Raw genomic sequence first — 19,181 nt, 5'->3', positions numbered from 1 at the left:
AATGCAACGTTAGCATTCATTTCAAGAGGACTAGAATGTGAGAGCAGTCATGTACTAATAGGATGGTCTAAGGTTCTGGTCAAGCCATAGCTAGTCACCTTTTGGAATGTGAGAGCAGTTTCGGACTCCACATCTCAGGAAGGATATGCTGGTGAACATCTTGTCAAAGAGAGTTGTGGAGGCCAAATATATTGAAGACAGAAGTTCTTGACTGGTAAGGGGATTAACAATTATGGGGAAAAGGCAGGAGTGTAGGATCAAATGGCAGAGCGGCCTCAGTGGGCTGAACAGCCTAATTCTGTGTCTGTCTTTTAAAACTCGGGAGCACATGACCATAAATGTTTGGCCAACTGTGTAATACAAAGGTAAGTCAAAGTTGTGGGATTCCTTGGCACATGCTTTATTCTTTGAGGCAGCAATTCGTGGCGTCAGCTTGAATTTCGCTCCTCGTAGTGTCATAAGTGATTAATTCCACCTCCTAGTCAAGTCTGATATTTTGTCATTGCTGCAGATTTGTTCTTTGTGCAGTCCAATGGGTAGGATAAAACATTTCATTATTTTGTCCTCCTATCCAAACCATGATTGAAAATGTCAAATGCACAAGTCATATCGTTTGCTTTCGCACAAGTCATATCGTTTGCTTTAATACTGTCCATGCAGAATCTGTCACTGAAATATTACAAATAATCTGACAGCATCTGTGGGAAGTGTTGGAGAACAAAAACGACTTGATATTTTGAGTTAATGAATATTTTCACCAGGAATTCCTTTGGAAGGAGGCCCAATGGTAATTGATGTAATAATTATAACTTCAGACTCCAATTGGTGCTTTCAGTTTTAGATTGCCGAAACATTGTTGGTCTGCTAGGCTTGATTACAATGTGACAAGAACATGGCACGACCGAACCCACTAGCCACGCTACCTTATATTAAAAATGTCTCCAAACGAACAGCTAGACTTCTCTGACTACTCGGATTCATGACAGCCCATAAACCGACAGCCACACTCTCTGACATCAACTCGCCAGAACAAAAGACCCGAGACCCATCATGTGCAAGATGAACATAATTTACAAGATTCCATGCAAAGACTGCACAAAACACTATATGGGACAAACAGGTAGACAACAAACGATCCACATCCACAAACACCAACTAGCCACTAAATGTCAGTAGACACGTTGGAGCCAAGGATCACAAATTCAACTGAGACAACACAAATAACAGAGCAGGTGAAACAGAGGCCAGGTAAAAACAATGACCGCAGATGCTGGAAACCAGATTCTGGATTAGTGGTGCTGGAAGAGCACAGCAGTTCAGGCAGCATCCAAGGAGCTTCGAAATCGACGTTTCGGGCAAAAGCCCTTCATGAAACAGAGGCCAGCCAGAGAATTTCTAGAAGCTTGGCACTCCTCCACTGACTTCAACAAACATGCAGACCTAGACCCAATATACCGGCCACGACAACGAACAACCAGAACCGCCAACTGAAAGCAGCAGGAACGGAACCAAATAAATTCCAGAAGTAACAGTACCACAGCGCTTCACAGGAGGCCCCAAAACATGCAAGATGTCACCTACACGGGGCGAAAGGTCTGCAAATTAACTTCCTAACTTAGCAAACATATGTACAACTATGGCAGTCATAATTTTGATTATAATACAAATTACATCTAAATTAACACTAATGCATTTAATGGAAAAATAATTTGCTTTTTCTTCCAGGGTCATCTATGTTTATGGCATTGATTCTGTTGATATTCTAAATTTAGAGAAGATATACATGCTCAGCAATAGCTTTAACTTGGTACACGGTAATATGCATAAATTGTGCTGGGAAAATGTGACTCTTCGATGCAGCACTTAAAACTCAGTGAATAGAGCCAAACCTTTGGAAAGTCAATATGGACAGCTAATTGGAGAAGTAGAACTATGTAGGTTTACCAAGATGAAGGATGCAGAAGTTAGTCTCACTGTTCTGCAAAGTGCCATATTGGTTTGTTTTCACTCATGCCACGTTTTTGGAAAGATTTTTGTTTTAAACTACTTATTAAAAAACACATTCCTAGTAGGTTGTATGAAGTTTGTTTAGTTTCCAGATAATATATGGTTTTGCGGTAATTAATTTTCTTCAAAGCGTTTAACTAGGAACTGATCATTACCTGTGCTTTTAAAAATAATTCTAAAGAAGCCTGAAATGTTCAATTTTCAGAAATATTTTCTCAGATGTGACAGGTTTTGGACATTAGTGATGTTGAAAGCGACAGTTTTAATTGACAACTTTTGAACTGCAAGTGTGAATTTTCTAATTGATATTTTAAACTAGATTTGAAACATTTATTTTTAAATTGTGGTATTAGTCAGAATAGATTCTCAACCTTGATGTGACAAAAAATGAAAGTTTGCAAGTATTGTACATTTTTCTTTTACAATTAATCTGTTTCACATATTAGAAATAAATTTCAAGATAATGGCTTGACTAGCCAATGCAAATTCTGTTCATAAATCTGATCCATGTTTTTGTGCTTGTCAATGAGAATTGTTATCATACTCAGTGGAATAATTTTTAGTCCCATTGAATTCTCAAAGAATAATGGATTTTGGATATGCCAGTAGAGTGAATCCAAGAGCAGAGCGTCTTGTTTAAGTACCTTATTTATCACGAATGATCTAACAAGATTTTCCATTGCTGTTATGCTCACTTATCCTGAAATGTTTGAATTTTGCAGCAAAATAAATTTCTGATTTATATATTTGGGACTTTTTTTATTGGTAGTCTGTTTGATTAAAATTGTGCTAGTGTGTTCTATGGCATTGATACATGGTTAGTAAGATCTGAAAATGCCCATTTGCTGGATAAAAAATAGTAAATGACAGGTCGAGTGATTAAGTTTTACGGTGTTGGGAGTTTCAGTAAATGATCAATATGTAATGAGTGATCTATAATTTGAGAGTTCTCTTGCATAAGAGAACTTCAAATAGTTTTGAGCACCACCGACAATGTGACCATAAAGCAATCAAAATCACTAGACTGATCAGAAATACATAATCCAAGATGAAGTATTTGTGGAGGATGAGGGAAGTTAGAAGTGAAAATGAAATTTTTGGTTTTAATTACAATAATTTGCTCATTTACAGGAAAAATCTTGAACTGAGTACAGTTAGTTCTTCTACAACATGGTTGTCGTCTTGTGCAACCCCGCATTATAGAAAAGTCACGCTTGAGAAACAGCGCTCCAAATGTTTGCACTCTAATCACATTACAGCTCACATACATTTTAAAAGTTCGTTCTGCAGAAATGTTACGTTCTTTTCCAGAGGTTTACACACGTGATACAATTCGTACAAACCAACTTCTGCAAACAGCTTAAGTTTATTGAAACTTGGACAAGCTAGGTGACCCCTTTGACCCTCTTCACAAGCATGCAAAATTGAGTCAAGGTGAGGCACTGAACAAAGAAAACATGTAAGTTGGCCTTGCTTACAGATACTCTGGCCACTCCCCATAGTCAGATGCCTCTCAAGACAGCCCCCCCCATCACATTCACATGTTACCCCAGGTACAATGGTAAGATGAGATCATTCTCTGAGATAATGCAAATGCTCATGCCCTCATCCTGGGGAATCATCATGCAAACTATTTCCTGACTTAGGTCACACCTGCATTGTCTTGGGAAATACTATCTAACTTCAGGAGATGGCTTATGAAAGCATTTCTGAATGGAAGAAATTAAATGATAGTTTAATTTGATAATTGTAGGGGAGTAGTAGCAAATGACTGTCTAATTGGGGTGTGGGTGATTAGCATTCTTGCATGAATGTTGTTCCCATCCACTTCCAGAATGTTCACTCAGTGCAGTTTAGCTCTTTTTTTAATATGCATCCAGAGAGAGGTTCCAATTTAATCTTTTAACATTACAGAAACAGCGTCCCCAATTCGTCAATTGCATTATAGTGAATAGTTTGATTAGATTAGATTGCTTAGTGTGGAAAAAGGCCCTTCGGCCCAACAAGTCCACACCGACCCTCCGAAGAGCAACCCACCCAGACCCATTCCCCTACATTTACCCCTTCATCTAACACTACGGGCAATTCAGCATGGCCAATTCACCTAACCTGCACATCTTTGGACTGTGGGAGGAAACCCACACAGACATGGGGAGAATGTGCAAACTCCACACAGACAGTTGCCTGAGGTGGGAATTGAACCCGGGTCTCTGGCGCTGTGAGGCAGCAGTGCTAACCCCTGTGCCACCATGCTGCCCACTAAGTTGACAATATTCACATTAGAACAGAATTGTTTGGAAATGACAAATAAATTCAGGATTACACTGTTAAATTTCAAGTTATTTTTCTCAAAAAGGATGAAATCGTCAGCTAATTCAAATTGAGTGCTGAGAAATGTTTTGTGTATAAAATTGATTCTAATCATGGTATTGCATAAACTACCTTTCTATGCATATTTGCATAAGAATGACTGGTTTGTACCTGATGTGTATTTGGGGATTTAAGAAAATTCAGTTCAATGTCCCATGTACTTTTGAGTATGTTGATTGAGACCTCTGGCTAATGTTATCATATTTTATCCAAGAATTAAATTGAAATGTGAAAATGTTTTTCTATCTGTCACATTAATTATTAGAGCTCTGTTTTGTGCTCTTTCCAGCTACGTGCATTTCCCAACCCAGAAAATCCTGGTCTACCAATCAGGTGAGCTCAATAATCACCTTCAGTTGCTTAAGTCTGTTTGTATTTCAAACTTTTCTTAAGTTGTAATGAAAGGTCATTGATCTGAAATGTCAGCAGTGATTGACGATCTATGGATGCTGCCTGATCTGAATATTGTTAGGACCCTAAAGAAAGTGTATAGGGTATGAGCAGGTAGGGAAAGAGTTATGTTTTGAGTTTTGTGAAACAAGAGGTTCAGCTGAGCTTGACTGAGATCAGATAAGAACTTATAATTAACAATGGGATGGGGAGGCAAGGGTAATGGGTTAACAAAGTGGAAAAGCATTCATTTATGTAGAGCCATTTAACAATATTGGAAGCATTCAGTATGTGAGGTCCGTTTAACAAGATGAAAATTATTCATTTTGTGAAGCCAGTTAAGGTTAAGAACATAGCTGGAAATGTGTTGCTGGAAAAGCGCAGCAGGTCAGGTAGCATCCAGGGAACAGGAGAATCGACGTTTCGGGCATAAGCCCTTCTTCAGGCTTATGCCCGAAACGTCGATTCTCCTGTTCCCTGGATGCTGCCTGACCTGCTGCGCTTTTCCAGCAACGCATTTCCAGCTCTGATCTCCAGCATCTGCAGACCTCACTTTCTCCTCAAAGGTTAAGAACATGCCTTGTATAACAGCAGAAGGCTTAATCTCTACTATTGACACTTGCCGATTGTCACGGTCACCCATTTAATATGTACATTGCCTTATCTGGATGCTCCTTCCTGTAAAATGACTATATAATTCACTAAGAAACTGCAGTTTGAGAGAAGACCTTGAACTCCTGTGTCTATGTACATGGATGACCATTCCCTCTCCCTCCAGGGCACGGAGTAAAGATGAAGGTAAAACTACACTGTATCTTTGAGCATTTTGCTTCGACCGAGGTGCGGACGACACGACACCCTGAGTGATTTTTAAAATAATTTTTTTTTCCTTTTTTTAAATAGTTTGGTTAGAACTGATATGAAAATTACCTTTTGAGCTGTGGTCAATAGCTTGTCTGTAAAACTTCAGGAAAAAGAAGGCAAGCTGTTGACTTGAGCTTCCGCACGTGGAAGTTAATGGCAGCATGGTTCATCATTAAAAGATCCTGTAGATGCTTTGACATTGCAGGAAGATAAATTTGTTTAAATAGGTAACAGATGTTGACTATTAATGAGGTCAGTATCTGAGAATTGGTTCCAGCAAGTCTAAGATAGATCTTTATGCTCAAGTAGATGGCAGATGTTGAATGGTAACTAAGACCTTGTGGCGACAGTTAGTCTGACAGGGAGAGGCCAAAGTGTTAAGATTAGATTAGATTCCCTACAGTGTGGAAACAGGCCCTTCGGCCCAACTAGTCCACACTGACCCTCCGAAGGGTAACCCATCCAGACCCATTCCCCATATTTACCACTGACTAATGCACCTAACTCTACGGGCAATTTAGCATGACCAATTCACCTGGCCTGCACGTCTTTGGACTGTGGGAGAAAACCAGAGCACCTGGAGGTGGTGGACTAAAAATTATTCCACTGAAACCCATGCAGACACGGGGAGAATGTGCAAACTCCACACAGTCGCCCGAGGCTGGAATCGAACCTGGGTCCCTGGTGCTGTGAGACAACAGTTCTAACCACTGAGCCACCGTGCCGCCCCCATTGTTAAATTGGGGTTTGGATTGAGCTTTCTGCTGCTGCAACACCATGTTGATGCAACATGACAAATTTGGAACTTGGAACTCCCTGGAATTTGAAGAGGTGGAATTCTTTAAAGTTGCACAGACCTTTGCTTCAACCCAGTCTGGAGTGCTGGACATGCGCACTGAAGGGATGATGTCAGAAAAGACCTTTGTGTAAAAGATTAGTTGAAATCTGGAACACTCTGCCAGGAAGATGTAAAACTTTGGTCAAATTTCAAAACTCAAGATGGCTGTGTTTTGTTCGGTAGTGGTATTGAGGAATAACAAACTGAAATGTACAAATTTGGTGAAGGTACAGATTAACTATGATCTTGCTGAATTGTTATATTGACTCAAGGGACTTAATGGCTTATTCTATACTAGCTAATGTGTTCTGATGTTCAACAATTGATGGATGGCATCCTTCTGTTATTTTAATAACCATGTTAGTGTGAAGGCAAACTCTGTGGGTTTTCATTTGACACTTAGCGGCTGTCTCCAGTGAGTATAATTTTGTAATGAAGTTGTCATCCTTCCATATTTGTGTTTTGATATTGTTCTGTTGCAATATCCCTCATGATATTTATCACAGAACCATTAATCCAGTTAATTTTGATGTAAATCCGATATTTTTGAACATTCTATTGTAAAAATTTACCATTGTCCCAGAGGATTATCTGGGTGGCACGGTGCCTCAGTGGTTAGCAGTGCTGTCTCATAGCAGCAGGGAGCCAAGTTCAATTCTTACCTTTGTACAAACCCCACACAGTCAACATTCTCCCTGTATCTGCATAGGTTTACTCTGGGTGCTCCAGTTTCCTCCCACCCACCAAAGATGTGTACATTTAGGTGGATTGGCCAAGCTAAATTGCACAAAGTGTCCAAGGATGTGCAGGCACTAAGTGAATTAGGCATGGAAAATGCCAAGTTACAGGGATAGGTTAGGGGCGTGGGTCTGGGTGGGATGTTTTTTGGATGGTCGATGTGGACTGGATAAGCTAAATGACTTGCATCCACACTGTAGGGAGTCTATGATTCTATGACCATCAGGCTGTAATGTCATTAGAGAGATGACTGGTGATGTTTGAACCTGAGAGTTACAATGCCTCCAGCAAGAGGACACTCTAAAGGCTGGACTTTGCAATGACTGAGGTCACCATCAAGAATTGAGAATTGAACTGTGGCATTCCTGGATCACAAACCAGCCATCCAATTGAACTAACTGACCCCCCACCCCCAGAAAATATGTGCATTTACACTGTGCTCTCACACACATACCCACATCAATACTGCTTGTCCAAGATTCTGAGTTCAACATTGTAAGTGAATAAAAATGAACATTATCATAATTATTTATAGGAAGTTCAGTCATTTCGGTATTCTTGAAATTGAAATGCTTAATATGTACAAATTCCATTTTTATTACGGAATAGAAGCCAGAGTACTCTTTGTCTTCACTGTGAAACCAAGTTTGCCAAGTTGTGTTATCAAATCATTCTATTGAATGTTACCATGCAGAAGGAGGCCATTCAACTAGCTGTTTGAGCTTAATCCTTTGTAAGAGCAACTTTTGACTTCCCAACCTTTGTCGCCCTAAAAATATTTTTCCTCGTGATAATTATTCAATCCCTTTTTGAAACTCCCTGTTGAATTTTCTTGCACTACTATTTACCTTTTAAATTGCTTTCTGGTTTGAAATCCTTCCACAGTGCTAGTAGCTTGCTCAATCTATCCATTAGAGACCCCTGACAGTTTAAAACCCCTTTATCAAATTTTCCCACATCGGCTTTCTTGAAGTCTCAACTTCTCCAATATTTGCCGAGAAGCATTCCTATGAATATTTTTTGCATCCTTTCTAATGTCTTCATAGTTTTCCTAAAATATGGTGCCAAAATGTTGAGAATGGACTAATGTTTTAAAGTTCACAATGACTTCCTTGCTTTTGTATTCTGTGCTTTGATTAGAAAGCCCAGGAACCCATATGCCTTATTTGTAGCTCAAACTGACCACCTATCTTAAGAGACTTGGGGTGCAGATTCATAGTTCGTTGAAAGTGGAGTCCAAGGTAGACAGGGTGGTGAAGTCATTGTTTGACACACTTTCCTTCATTGGTCAAAGCATTGAGTATACAAGTTGGGATGTCATGTTGTGGCTGTACAGAACATTGGTGAGGCTTATGAGTGTATACCTTTTAAAGTACTTGGTAGAGTTAAAATCAGTTTCTTTTTCGACTCTGGGAAATCCTCAAGGATGGCTCTAGTAAGCACTGCTGCCTCATGGTACCAGGGACCTTGGTTCAATTCCACCCTCTGGTAACTGTCTGTGTGGAATGTTCACATTCTGTGTAGGTTTGCTTTGGGTTTCTCTCACAATCCAAAGAACATGGATCGGTTCTGATCCTCTTTTGTTTGTCATTTGTAAAAATGATTTGGATGAGAATGTAGAAAGCATGGTTAGTAAGTGTACAGACGACACCAAAATTGATGACATTGTAGATAGTGAAAACGTTTTCAAAGATTACAAAGGGATCATCATCAAATGGGTCAATGGGCTGAAAATGGCAGATGGAGTTCATAGAACATAGAAGAATGCAGTGCAGTACAGGCCGTTCTGCCCTCGATGTTGTGCCAACCTGTGAAACCTATCTGAAGTCCATCTAACCTACACTATTCCATTATCATACGTATATTTATCCAGTGACCATTTAAATGCCCTTAAAGTTGGTGAGTCTACTACTGTTGCAGGCAGGGCATTCCACACCCTTACGACACTGTAAAGAACCTACCTCTGTCATCTGTTCAATACCTATCACCCTTCAGTTTAAAGCTATGTCCCCTCATGATAGCCATTACCATCCGAGGGAAAAAGCCTCATTGTCCACCCTACCTAATTCTCTGAGCATCTTTATATGTCTTTATTAAGTCACCTCTTAACCTTCTCTGTAATAAAAACAGCCTCCAGTCCCTCAGCTTTTCCTCATAAGATCTTCCCTCCATACCTGTCAATCTCCTCTGCCCTCTTCCCTCCATACCTGTCAATCTCCTCTGCCCCCTTTTTAATGCTCCCAAGATCCTCCTATAATATGGCGACCAGCACTGTACGCAATACTCCCAGTGCGACCCCACCAGAGATTTGTACAGCTGCAGCCTGACCTCAGGGCTCCGAAACTCAATCTCTCTGCCAATAAAAGCTAACACATTGTATGCCGCCTTGCCACCCAGGTTGACAGGGTTGTTAACTTTCAGGGATCTATGCACATGGGCACCGAGATCTCATCCACACGACCAATAATCTTACCATTAGTCCAGTACTCTTATTGCTGTTGCTCCTTCCAAAGTGAATCACCTCACACTTGTCCACATTAAAACTCCATTTGCCACCTTGCAGTCCAGCCCTGCAGCTTATCTGTATCCCTCTGTAACCTGCAACATCCTTCCGCACTGTCCATAAACTCCATCAACTTTAGTATCTTCCACGAATTTACTAACTCATCCTTCCACGTCCTCGTCGACGTCATTTGAGAAAAATAACCAACCGCAATGGCCTCAACTGATCCTTGCGGTGCACCACTATTAACTGAACTCCAGAATGAACATTTCCCATCAGCCACCACCCTATGTCTCCTTTCAGGAAGCCAGTTTCTGATCCAAACTACAAAATTATCCTCAATGTCATGCCTTCATATTTTGTGCAATAACCTGCCATCGGGAAACTTATCAAACCCCTTACTGAAATCCACATACACCACATCAACTGCTTTACCCACATCTGCTTGTTTGGTCACCTTCTCAAAGAACTCAGTAAGGTTTGTGACGAACCCAAATCAACTTATTCCTTTTCTAGATGATTATAAATCCTATGTCTAATAATTTTTTCCAACACTTTACCCTCAACCAAAGTAAGGTTCACTGGTCTATAATGACCAGGGTTGTCTCTACTTCCCTTCTTGAACAAGGGGACAACAGTTACTATTTTCCAGTCTTCTGCCACTATTCCTGTAGACAGTGACAACATAAAGATCAAAGCCAAAAGCTCTGTACTCGCCTCCCTGCCTTCCCAGAGAATCCTAGGTTATATCCCATCTGGCCCAGCGGACTTGTCTATTTTAGCACTTTCCAGAATTGCTAACGCCTCCTTATGTACCTCAATCCCATCTCGTCTAATAGCCTATATCTCAGTATTTTCCTCGATAACAATTATCCTTTTCCTGTGTGAATACTGATGAAAAATATTAGTTTAGCACCTCTCCTATCACTACCGACTCCACGCACAACTTCCCATTACTATTTTTGACTGGCCCTAATCTTATTCTAGGAATTCTTTTATTCCTGACAAACCTATAGAAAGCTTTATCTTACCTGCCAAAGACTTCTCATGTCCCCTCCTGGTTCCTCTTAACTCTCTTTTTAGGTCCTTCCTGGCTAACTTGTAACTCTCGAGCGCTCGAACTGAGACTTCTCATTTCATCTTTACATAAGCTGCCTCCTTCATCTTGACAAGAGACTCAACTTCTTCGATAAACAAAGGTTCCCTCACTGGACCACTTCCACCCTGCTTGACAGGTACGTGCATGTCAAGGACATGCAGTAGCTGTTAGTTGAATAAGCTCCACATTTCAATTGTGCCCATCCCCTGCAGTTTCCTTTCCCATCCTGTGCATCCTAAATTTTGCCTAAATACACCTTAATTGCCTTTCCCCCCAGCTATAACTCTTGCCCTGCAGTATATACCTATCCCTTTCCATCACTAAAGTAAACATAACTGAATTGTGATTGCTATCACCAAAGTGCTCACCTATCTGCAAATCTAATACCTGGCCTGGTTCATTATCCAGTACCAAATCCAGTGTGGCCTCGCCTCTTGTTGGCCTATCTACGTACTGTCAGGAAACCCTTCTACACACATTGGACAAAAACGGACCATTTAAAACACTGCAACTATAGCTAGTCAATATTAGGAAAGTTGAAGTCCCCTATAGCTCCTATCCAGAATCATATTTTCAATTCTTTCCTCGACATCTCTGGAACTTTTTGGAGGTCTATTGAAAGCTCCCAATTGGGTGACCTCTCTTTTCTTGTTTCTAACATCAGTCTGTACTACCTCAGGAGATGAGTCCCCATCAAATGTCCTTTCTGCCACCGTAATACTGCCACCGTAATAACAATACCACAGCTCCCCCTCTTTTACCATCTTCCCTGATAATACTGAAACATCTAAACCCTGGAACCTGCCACAACTATTGCTGTCTCTGCTCTATGTTTCCAAAATGGCCGCAACATCGAAGTCCCAGGTACGAACCCATGCTGTACTTGCACTCACTGTATTCCGGATGCTTCTGGCGTTGAAGTAGACATATTTCAAACCACCTTCCTGCCTGCTGGTTCAGTCCTGCAACCTTGAAACCTTATTCATGACTTGACTATTGTCAACCTCCTGTACACTGGAGCTACAATTCCCGTTCTCGTCCCCTGAAGACCATTAGCAAACCTCGCCCCCAGGATATTGGTACCCCTCTGGTTCAGGTATCGACCATCCCGTTTTGTAGAGGTCCCACCTACGCCAGAATGAGCCCCAAATATCCAGCTATCTGAATCCCTCCCATACCATTCCTGTAGCCACGTGTTCAACTACTCTCTCTCCCTCTTGCTCGCCTCGCTAGTACATGGCACAGGTAACTGCATAAATGCGAGGTATTGCATTTTGGTACTATAAACAAGGATAGACCTTATACAATTAATAGTCAGGCCTTGGGTAGTGTTGTCGAACAGAGGCACCTAGGGGTGCAGGTACATAAGATGAGATTCCCTACCGTGTGGAAACAGGCAATTTTGACCAACAAGTCCACACCAACCCTCCGAAGAATAACCCACCCACACCCATTTCCCTCTGACTAATGCACCTAACACTGTGGGCAATTTTGAATGGCCAATTCACCTGACCTGCACATCTTTGGACTGTGGGAGGAAACCCACGCAGACATTGGGAGAATGTGCAAACTCCACACAGACAGTTGCCCGAGGCCGGAATTGAACCGGAGTCCCTGGTACTGTGAGGCAGCAGTGCTAACCACTGAGCCACCGTGCTGCCCTATTCTTTGAAGTTCGCAGGGTGGTTAAAAAGACGTTTGGCACGCTTGCCTTCATTGCTCAGTCCTTTAAGTATCGGAGTTGGGAAGTCATGTTGAAATTGTACAGGACATTGGTGAGGCGTCTTGTGGGATACCATGTCCTGTTTTGGTCACTCACTTACAGGAAACATATTATTAAGCAGATATGGAAGGTTTGAGTTAAAGAAAGGCTGGGACTTGTTTTACTGGAGTGTAGGAGATTGAGAGGCAATCTGAGAGCAGTTTACAAAATATGGATATACATAGAGTTAATGGTAGTTGTCTTTTCCCTCTGATGGGAAATTTCAAGACATTTTTAGGGTACCGGGAGAAAGATTTTTAACAAAGTTGAGGCAAATATTTTACACAGGGTAGTTTGCATGTGGAATGACTTTACTGAGAAAATGGCGGATGTGGGTGCAATTACGACGTTGAAAAGACATTTGGATAGATACATGAATAGGAAATGTTTGGAGAGATATGGACCAGGAGCAGGCAGGTGGGACTAGTTTAGTTTGGAATTGTATTCTGCATGGACTGGTTGGACTGAAGCATCTGTTTTCATGATGAATGACTCTATGACTTAGTACGCAGGTTAGGTGGATTGAACTTGCTAAATTGCCCATGGTATCTAGTGTTAAAGGGATTAGGTAGATTTGGGTGGGATGCTGTTCGGTGTGGATTCAATAGGCCATAGGGCCTGTTTCCACACTGTAGGGATTGTGTGATGTGGAGATTCCCTTCCACGTTGTGTCAAAGATTTTAAAATCAGTATGCATTTGTGAGGTTAATGTGCCATTGCCGATTAGGTTGTGAAGCACCTTTTCTTGACAATGCAGGCCTTGTGCAGGCAAACAGAAGAGTTACTGTACAGAGTCGTGCTGTGACTGGACAGTTTGTTTTCCATTCTGAAATGTCATGTGTAACTTTTTCATTGACTCTTAGACTCAATGGTGCTTTCATCCTTAATATCGAGAGTGTGGTGCTAGAAAAGCACAGCAGGTCAGGCAGCATCCGAGGAGCAAAAGAGTCGAAGTTTCGGGCAAAAGCCCTTTCATCCTTAATAGCTGTTGGGTGGACTTCTTTTTAAGTAATTCCTGGAACTTCGTGGTTGGATGTGGCATCCAGTACTAAAGTGGTATAGTCCAGATGATCTCTAGTATATTGTGGTGATGAGCAGCTGCATATTAAAGAAAAACACTTCGGTCAAAATAAAAGATCTTTGAATTCCTCAATATATGCATTTTTCAAAACATATCATTAACTTTGTATGAAATATTTGTACATAATTTATATGTATGAATCATTATAAACATTGAAAGTTGAGTTAAAATATATGACTACCAAACACAATGGAATAAATGTATTAAAATCTTAAATGTCCTCTGTGTTCTGATTCTGCATCGTGACTTAAAGTTCACAAATCAGAGTCAATTGTGTGGTTTACACTGCAGTATTACATAATAAATATTTGATAAACATAGAAAAGTACAGCACAGAACAGGCCCTTTGGCCCACGATGTTGTGCTGAGATTTAATCCTAATGTAAAATATAATAACTGAACCTACGCACCCCTCAACTCACTGCTATCCATGAGCATGTCCAGCAGTCGCTTAAATGTCCCCAGTGACTCTGCTTCCACCACCACAACTGGCAACACATTGCATGCATTCACAACTATCTGCGTAAAAAACCTACCTCTGACATCTCCTTTATACCTTCTTCCTCATATCTTCAAACTGTGACTTCTCGTACCAGTCAATCCTGCCCTGGGGAAAAGTCTCTGGCTATTGACTCCATCTATTCCTCTCGTTATCTTGTACACCTCGATCAGGTCTTCTCTCCAGAGAGAAAAGTCCGAGCTTATTCAACCTTTCTTCATAAGGCAAGCCCTCCAGCCCAGGCAGTGTCCTGGTAAATCTTTGTACTCTCTCCAAAGCCTCTGTATCTTTCCTATAAACTGTAACATTTGACCTTTGACTAATACATCTCTATATTAGTGTAATATGTATTCTTTTTCCTGCATCTTGGTGATTATTAATTTGGAAGGAAAATCTATTTGAGTTGGTGGCCTCATTTTTAATTTTTGTAAAGTCTATTCAAAGTTGAATGTATATCTGTGTGGATTTCTATAATTAGATGAAAGTTGTTATTTGCCATCTGCAGGTGGGTTCCTAAACACAGCAGTATGCGCAAAGAGAATTAGCCTGGGTTAATCGTGGGATATATTCACCTCTCGCTATGGAATGGTTTGATCCAAGTCTAGAGCAAGCCTGTCCCTTGTGCATCTTGAAGTCTTATGTGGAGAGTCAAAGGAATAGTTTCAGATTGCCCAAGAGAGAGGAAAAAGTTTCTTGGGTTAGAAAAATAATTTTGATGCAGCCAACAGACTAACCCAGTGCATGTTGTGGTGTTAAAAAGTATTCAAGTCATAATTACAATCTGTGTCCACTAGCTGTAAAGTTATCTATCTTTTTTCATTAGGAATACGCTGCTGAGCCATTTGAAGATGGTGAAGCCTGATCTTCACACTCTGGCTCATCACCTCAAGCAAGAGCGTCTTTATGTGAATTCTGAAAAGCAATTACTTCAGCGGTTAAATACGGATGTATTGAAAACTGCTGAAAAGCTGTATTGCTCAGCGTGGATCGCAAAACAGCAGCGAATTAACTTGGACCGTCTCATATTAACAAGGTGAAATCAATATGCGGGGGTGGGGAGGTAGGCGGAGTGGTTATAGCATTATGGTCGTGCAATATGAATAAACGGATACAAGGCTGAATTTCACTTCAGCTAATTATTTGTGATGTTTAGTTCCACACAGTTGATAAAGCACTGGTATTTTGCTAGTTAACACTCGGTGGTTTGTGGATAGTCAAAATTCAATGTTGAGATTTAAAATGGTTTATGAATTTGTGCCAGTGATAGTGTTCTAGGAAATCTTTTCTCTCAGCTAATGCAGTACATAACTATACTATGCAGTTACCAGAAGCTAGATGGGCGATGATTTTTGCATCCTGTAGAACACCTCCAGTGTTCCTATTAAAATCCTGTTCAAGTCAAGTGGATTCCTTGGCAACTGTAACAACATTAATTATGAAATGAATGATTGCTTGTTCCAATTGCTAATTAACTTTTGAGCACAGCTAACATGAAGCCAATTAAAGAACAATGCTACCAGTTCAACAAAAATTGCCATGCAAAAACATGGGGCCAAATGCATGAAGATATCCCTTTGTGTTTGCATTATAAGTTTTTTTTCCATGCAATGACAATTCCTGTGACTCTAGTCAGTCATAGAGATGTACAGCACGGAAACAGACCCTTCAGTCCAACCCATCCTAAATAAATCTAGTCCCATTTGCCAGCACTTGGCCCATATCCCTCTAAACCCTTCCTATTCATATACCCATCCAGATACCTTTTAAATGTTGTAATTATACCAGCCTCCACCATTTCCTGTGGTAACTCATTCCATATATGCACCACTCTCTGCACGAAAAAGTTGCCCCTTAGGTCTCTCTTAAATCTTTGCCTCTCACCTTAAACCTATTCCTACTTGTTTTAGACTCCCTTACCCTATGGACAAGGTCTTGGCTATTCATCCTATCCACATCTGAATTTGGCTAAACTTTGGAAATTTTGTTCCCCCTGAAATTGTTACTATTTCTCCTCACCCTGATGATTTATATCAAGCAAATTCTGGCAAAACTCTTGCAGCTCTGGCAGCAGATGGAAACAAATTATGTTTCAGGTTACCACTTGTAAATTTAACATTTTTCACCCAACAGATGCTGCCCCTGATCTTCTGAGTTCTTCCAGCATTTACTTTCATTTCTGATGTCAAGCAGCTTGAGTATTTAGTTTACATTTTGTCAGTAGTTTTGAGAAACTAATCTTAGTTCCTTTTATGAGAAACATTGTAAATGTCTAATAGTGCTTTATGCTTTACATATTGATACAGAATAGTGTTATAAAACACATCATTGTATTACAAAACAGGGATGTTCTATTTGTCCATCTGTTCAAAGCATGTATAAAGTGCTGTTCATCACCATAGGACTTGTCAAATTATTTGAAAGCCAATGATACACTTTAGAATAGTGTGAATAGATGAGGGTTTCTAACATTTTTATTTGAGGACTAAAGAGGAGAGAAATGGGTTTTTGGTTTTCCATTCTATGAAGGTTACTTATTTGAGTCATTTTTTAAAAGTACGTCAAAAATGATAATTCTCAGAAGTATGTGACTGAAGTGAAATGACTAGACAAGCTTACTACTTTAGATCATTATTGAAATGTTTTGTAAGCTGAGCTTTATGATCAGAGAAAGAGTGGCCCAAGGCATGATTCAGGTTGTATTTTAGAAGAAAAGATCCATACCAATGGATATGCTGTTTGCTAACCTAGAATAAATCCAAATAGATGGAGAAAAAAAATGGCAATTTATTGAAAAATATTAGTCTATGGCTGTATCTCTAGTAATTGAGAAAACCACATTTGGTGAGGGTGTAAAAAGTTGTTGAAGAAAATGCTTGTGTCCTCATTAGTTGGCTAAGAAATTAAAGTGAATACAGGAGAGAGACATCATTGGGGTTAAATGTCTGTGAAGGATATTCCTGGGAAAACTGATTATTTCATTTTGTGAACAAATCTTTCAAAATTGGCTTTTTTTTATCCATTTGACGGATGTGTTGCTGACTAGGCCAGCATTTATTGCCCATCCCTTTCTGTCCTTGTGGTGGTGGTGAGGTGCCACCTTGAACCATGCTGTGGTCCATGTGCTTCAGGTAGACACTTAATGCCATTAGGGAGAAAATACCAAGGCTTTGACCAAGTGACAGTGAAGTAACAGTGATATACTTCACAGTCAAGCTGGTGAGTGGCTTGGAATGGAATTTGCGGGTGTGGTGTTCCAGTGTGTCTGCTACTCTTGTCCTTTATGGTTGTGGTCATAGGTTTGGAAAGTGCTAGGAATCTGAGTTTCTGCAAAGCATTTGGGAGATATTACGTGCCGCTGTGACTGAGCGTCAGTAGTGGACTGACTGTATTTCTGGATGTGACACCACTCAACCAGACTGCACTGACCTCTGTGATATCAAGCTCTTTTTGAGTGTTATTGGAGCAGGACCCATCCAGGCAATTGGGGAGCAGTCCATCACACTCCTGCCGGGTGCCTTGTAGATGGTAGACAGGCTTTGGGGAGTGAGAAGGTGAATCACTCATTGCAGTATTCCTCATCTCTGAGCTCCTCTTGTCGCCAGTGGATTAATTTGGCAAATTCATTCATTCAATTTCTGGTCCAGGATTTTGATAGTAGAGGTTTCAGTGGTGGAGCACCATTTGAATATCAGATGTCAATAAGATTGTCTCTGGGAATAGTCATTGCCTGGCATTTGTGTGGCACAAATGTTACTTGCCACTTTTTAGCATTGAGTGTTATTTGGCCGTGTACATATGCAGTGTAACGTTTTAATACCTGATGTCAAGAGAGAGGCCACCACTGTGGTCACCATTTCTTGGAGAAGACCCCCCAAAAAATATTTCCTAAGTACCCAGTAATGTTTCAAGCAACATTCAAAGATTCTGGAGTGGAGCAAAGAAATCTACAAGGTTTTGATTTCCAAGGTAGTTAGAGAGGCTTCTGACTTGTTTAAATCATTTGGTTGAAAGTGATGTTTGATTACACTCTACAAAATAATTTTTTGCTTCTTTTTAGTGTGGAAGCGTCTCCAGCAGAGTGTTGCAAACATGCAAAGATTTTGGAGGATACACAGTTTGTGGATGGATACAAGCAGCTGGGATTCCAAGAGACAATATATGGTGAATTTTTAAATCGGTTGAGAGAAAACCCAAGACTCGTTGCCTCGTGCTTGGTGGCTGGGGAGAAGCTTAATCATGAGAGCACCCACAATGTAATCCTTACAGTATTTACTGCCCTTTATGGTAACTGCATTATGCCGGAAGATGAGAGCTATCTTCTGCAAGTGTTGCGCTACCTAATTGAGTTTGAATTGAAAGAGAGTGATAACCCTAGGCGACTGCTTCGAAAAGGTGCTTGCACTTTCAGCATTTTGTTCAAGCTTTTTTCAGAGGGTCTGTACTCTGCAAAGCTCTTTCTTACTGCAACTTTACATGAGCCAATTATGCTGCTGCTTGTAGAAGATGAAGATCACTTGGAAACTGACCCAAAAAAACTTATTGAAAGGTTTACTCCGGCACAGCAAGAAAAGTTCTTTGGCGAGAAGGGCACAGAGCAGTTCAGAAGGAAAGTGCAGGAGATGGTAGAAAGCAATGAAGCAAAACTAGTAACTTTGGTCAACAAATTTATTGGATATCTTAAACAAAACACTTACTGTTTTCCACATAGTTTGCGTTGGATTGTATCGCAAATGTATAAAACCTTGTCTTGTGTGGAAGGGTTAGCTGTTGGGGAGGTGAAAGCCATGTGCACGGATTTGTTGCTTGCCTATTTCATTTGCCCAGCGATTGTTAATCCAGAACAGTATGGGATAATCTCTGATGCTCCAATTAACGAAGTGGCAAGATTTAACTTGATGCAGGTAAGATTACTTTCTACTTAACTTAATTTCTAAATTTTCATTTATTGCTCAACAATTAAGACTCTGAAAGGTAACTAATAGTAGTTAAAATTGGATATCTGAGCCCCACTGCTTTACTAAAAGTAGGAA

At 40.5% G+C, this 19,181-nt stretch overlaps 1 protein-coding gene across 14 annotated transcripts in view; it reads left to right on the top strand.

The window, feature by feature from the left end:
- gapvd1 (GTPase activating protein and VPS9 domains 1) overlaps positions 1-19,181 on the top strand; it is a 145,201-nt gene that overhangs the window by 26,908 nt on the left and 99,112 nt on the right. For 10 of the 14 annotated variants that reach the window (XM_043720193.2, XM_087998408.1, XM_087998412.1 and 7 more), the window contains 3 exons: positions 4,667-4,710; positions 14,975-15,184; positions 18,209-19,052. In XM_043720193.2, coding sequence (XP_043576128.1) covers positions 15,000-15,184; positions 18,209-19,052 — 1,029 coding nt within the window. In that variant the 5' untranslated portion in view covers positions 4,667-4,710; positions 14,975-14,999. The remainder of the gene's footprint in view (positions 1-4,666; positions 4,711-14,974; positions 15,185-18,208; positions 19,053-19,181) is intronic. The other 4 variants (XM_087998407.1, XM_043720196.2, XM_087998409.1 and 1 more) reach the window with 3 other exon arrangements.

The sequence above is a fragment of the Chiloscyllium plagiosum genome, unplaced genomic scaffold, assembly GCF_037043375.1.
Source record: "Chiloscyllium plagiosum isolate Xiang-an unplaced genomic scaffold, Cpla_swu_hap1 HiC_scaffold_21, whole genome shotgun sequence".
NCBI classification, from domain to species: domain Eukaryota; kingdom Metazoa; phylum Chordata; class Chondrichthyes; order Orectolobiformes; family Hemiscylliidae; genus Chiloscyllium; species Chiloscyllium plagiosum.
This window is presented reverse-complemented; position numbering and strand designations above follow the sequence as displayed.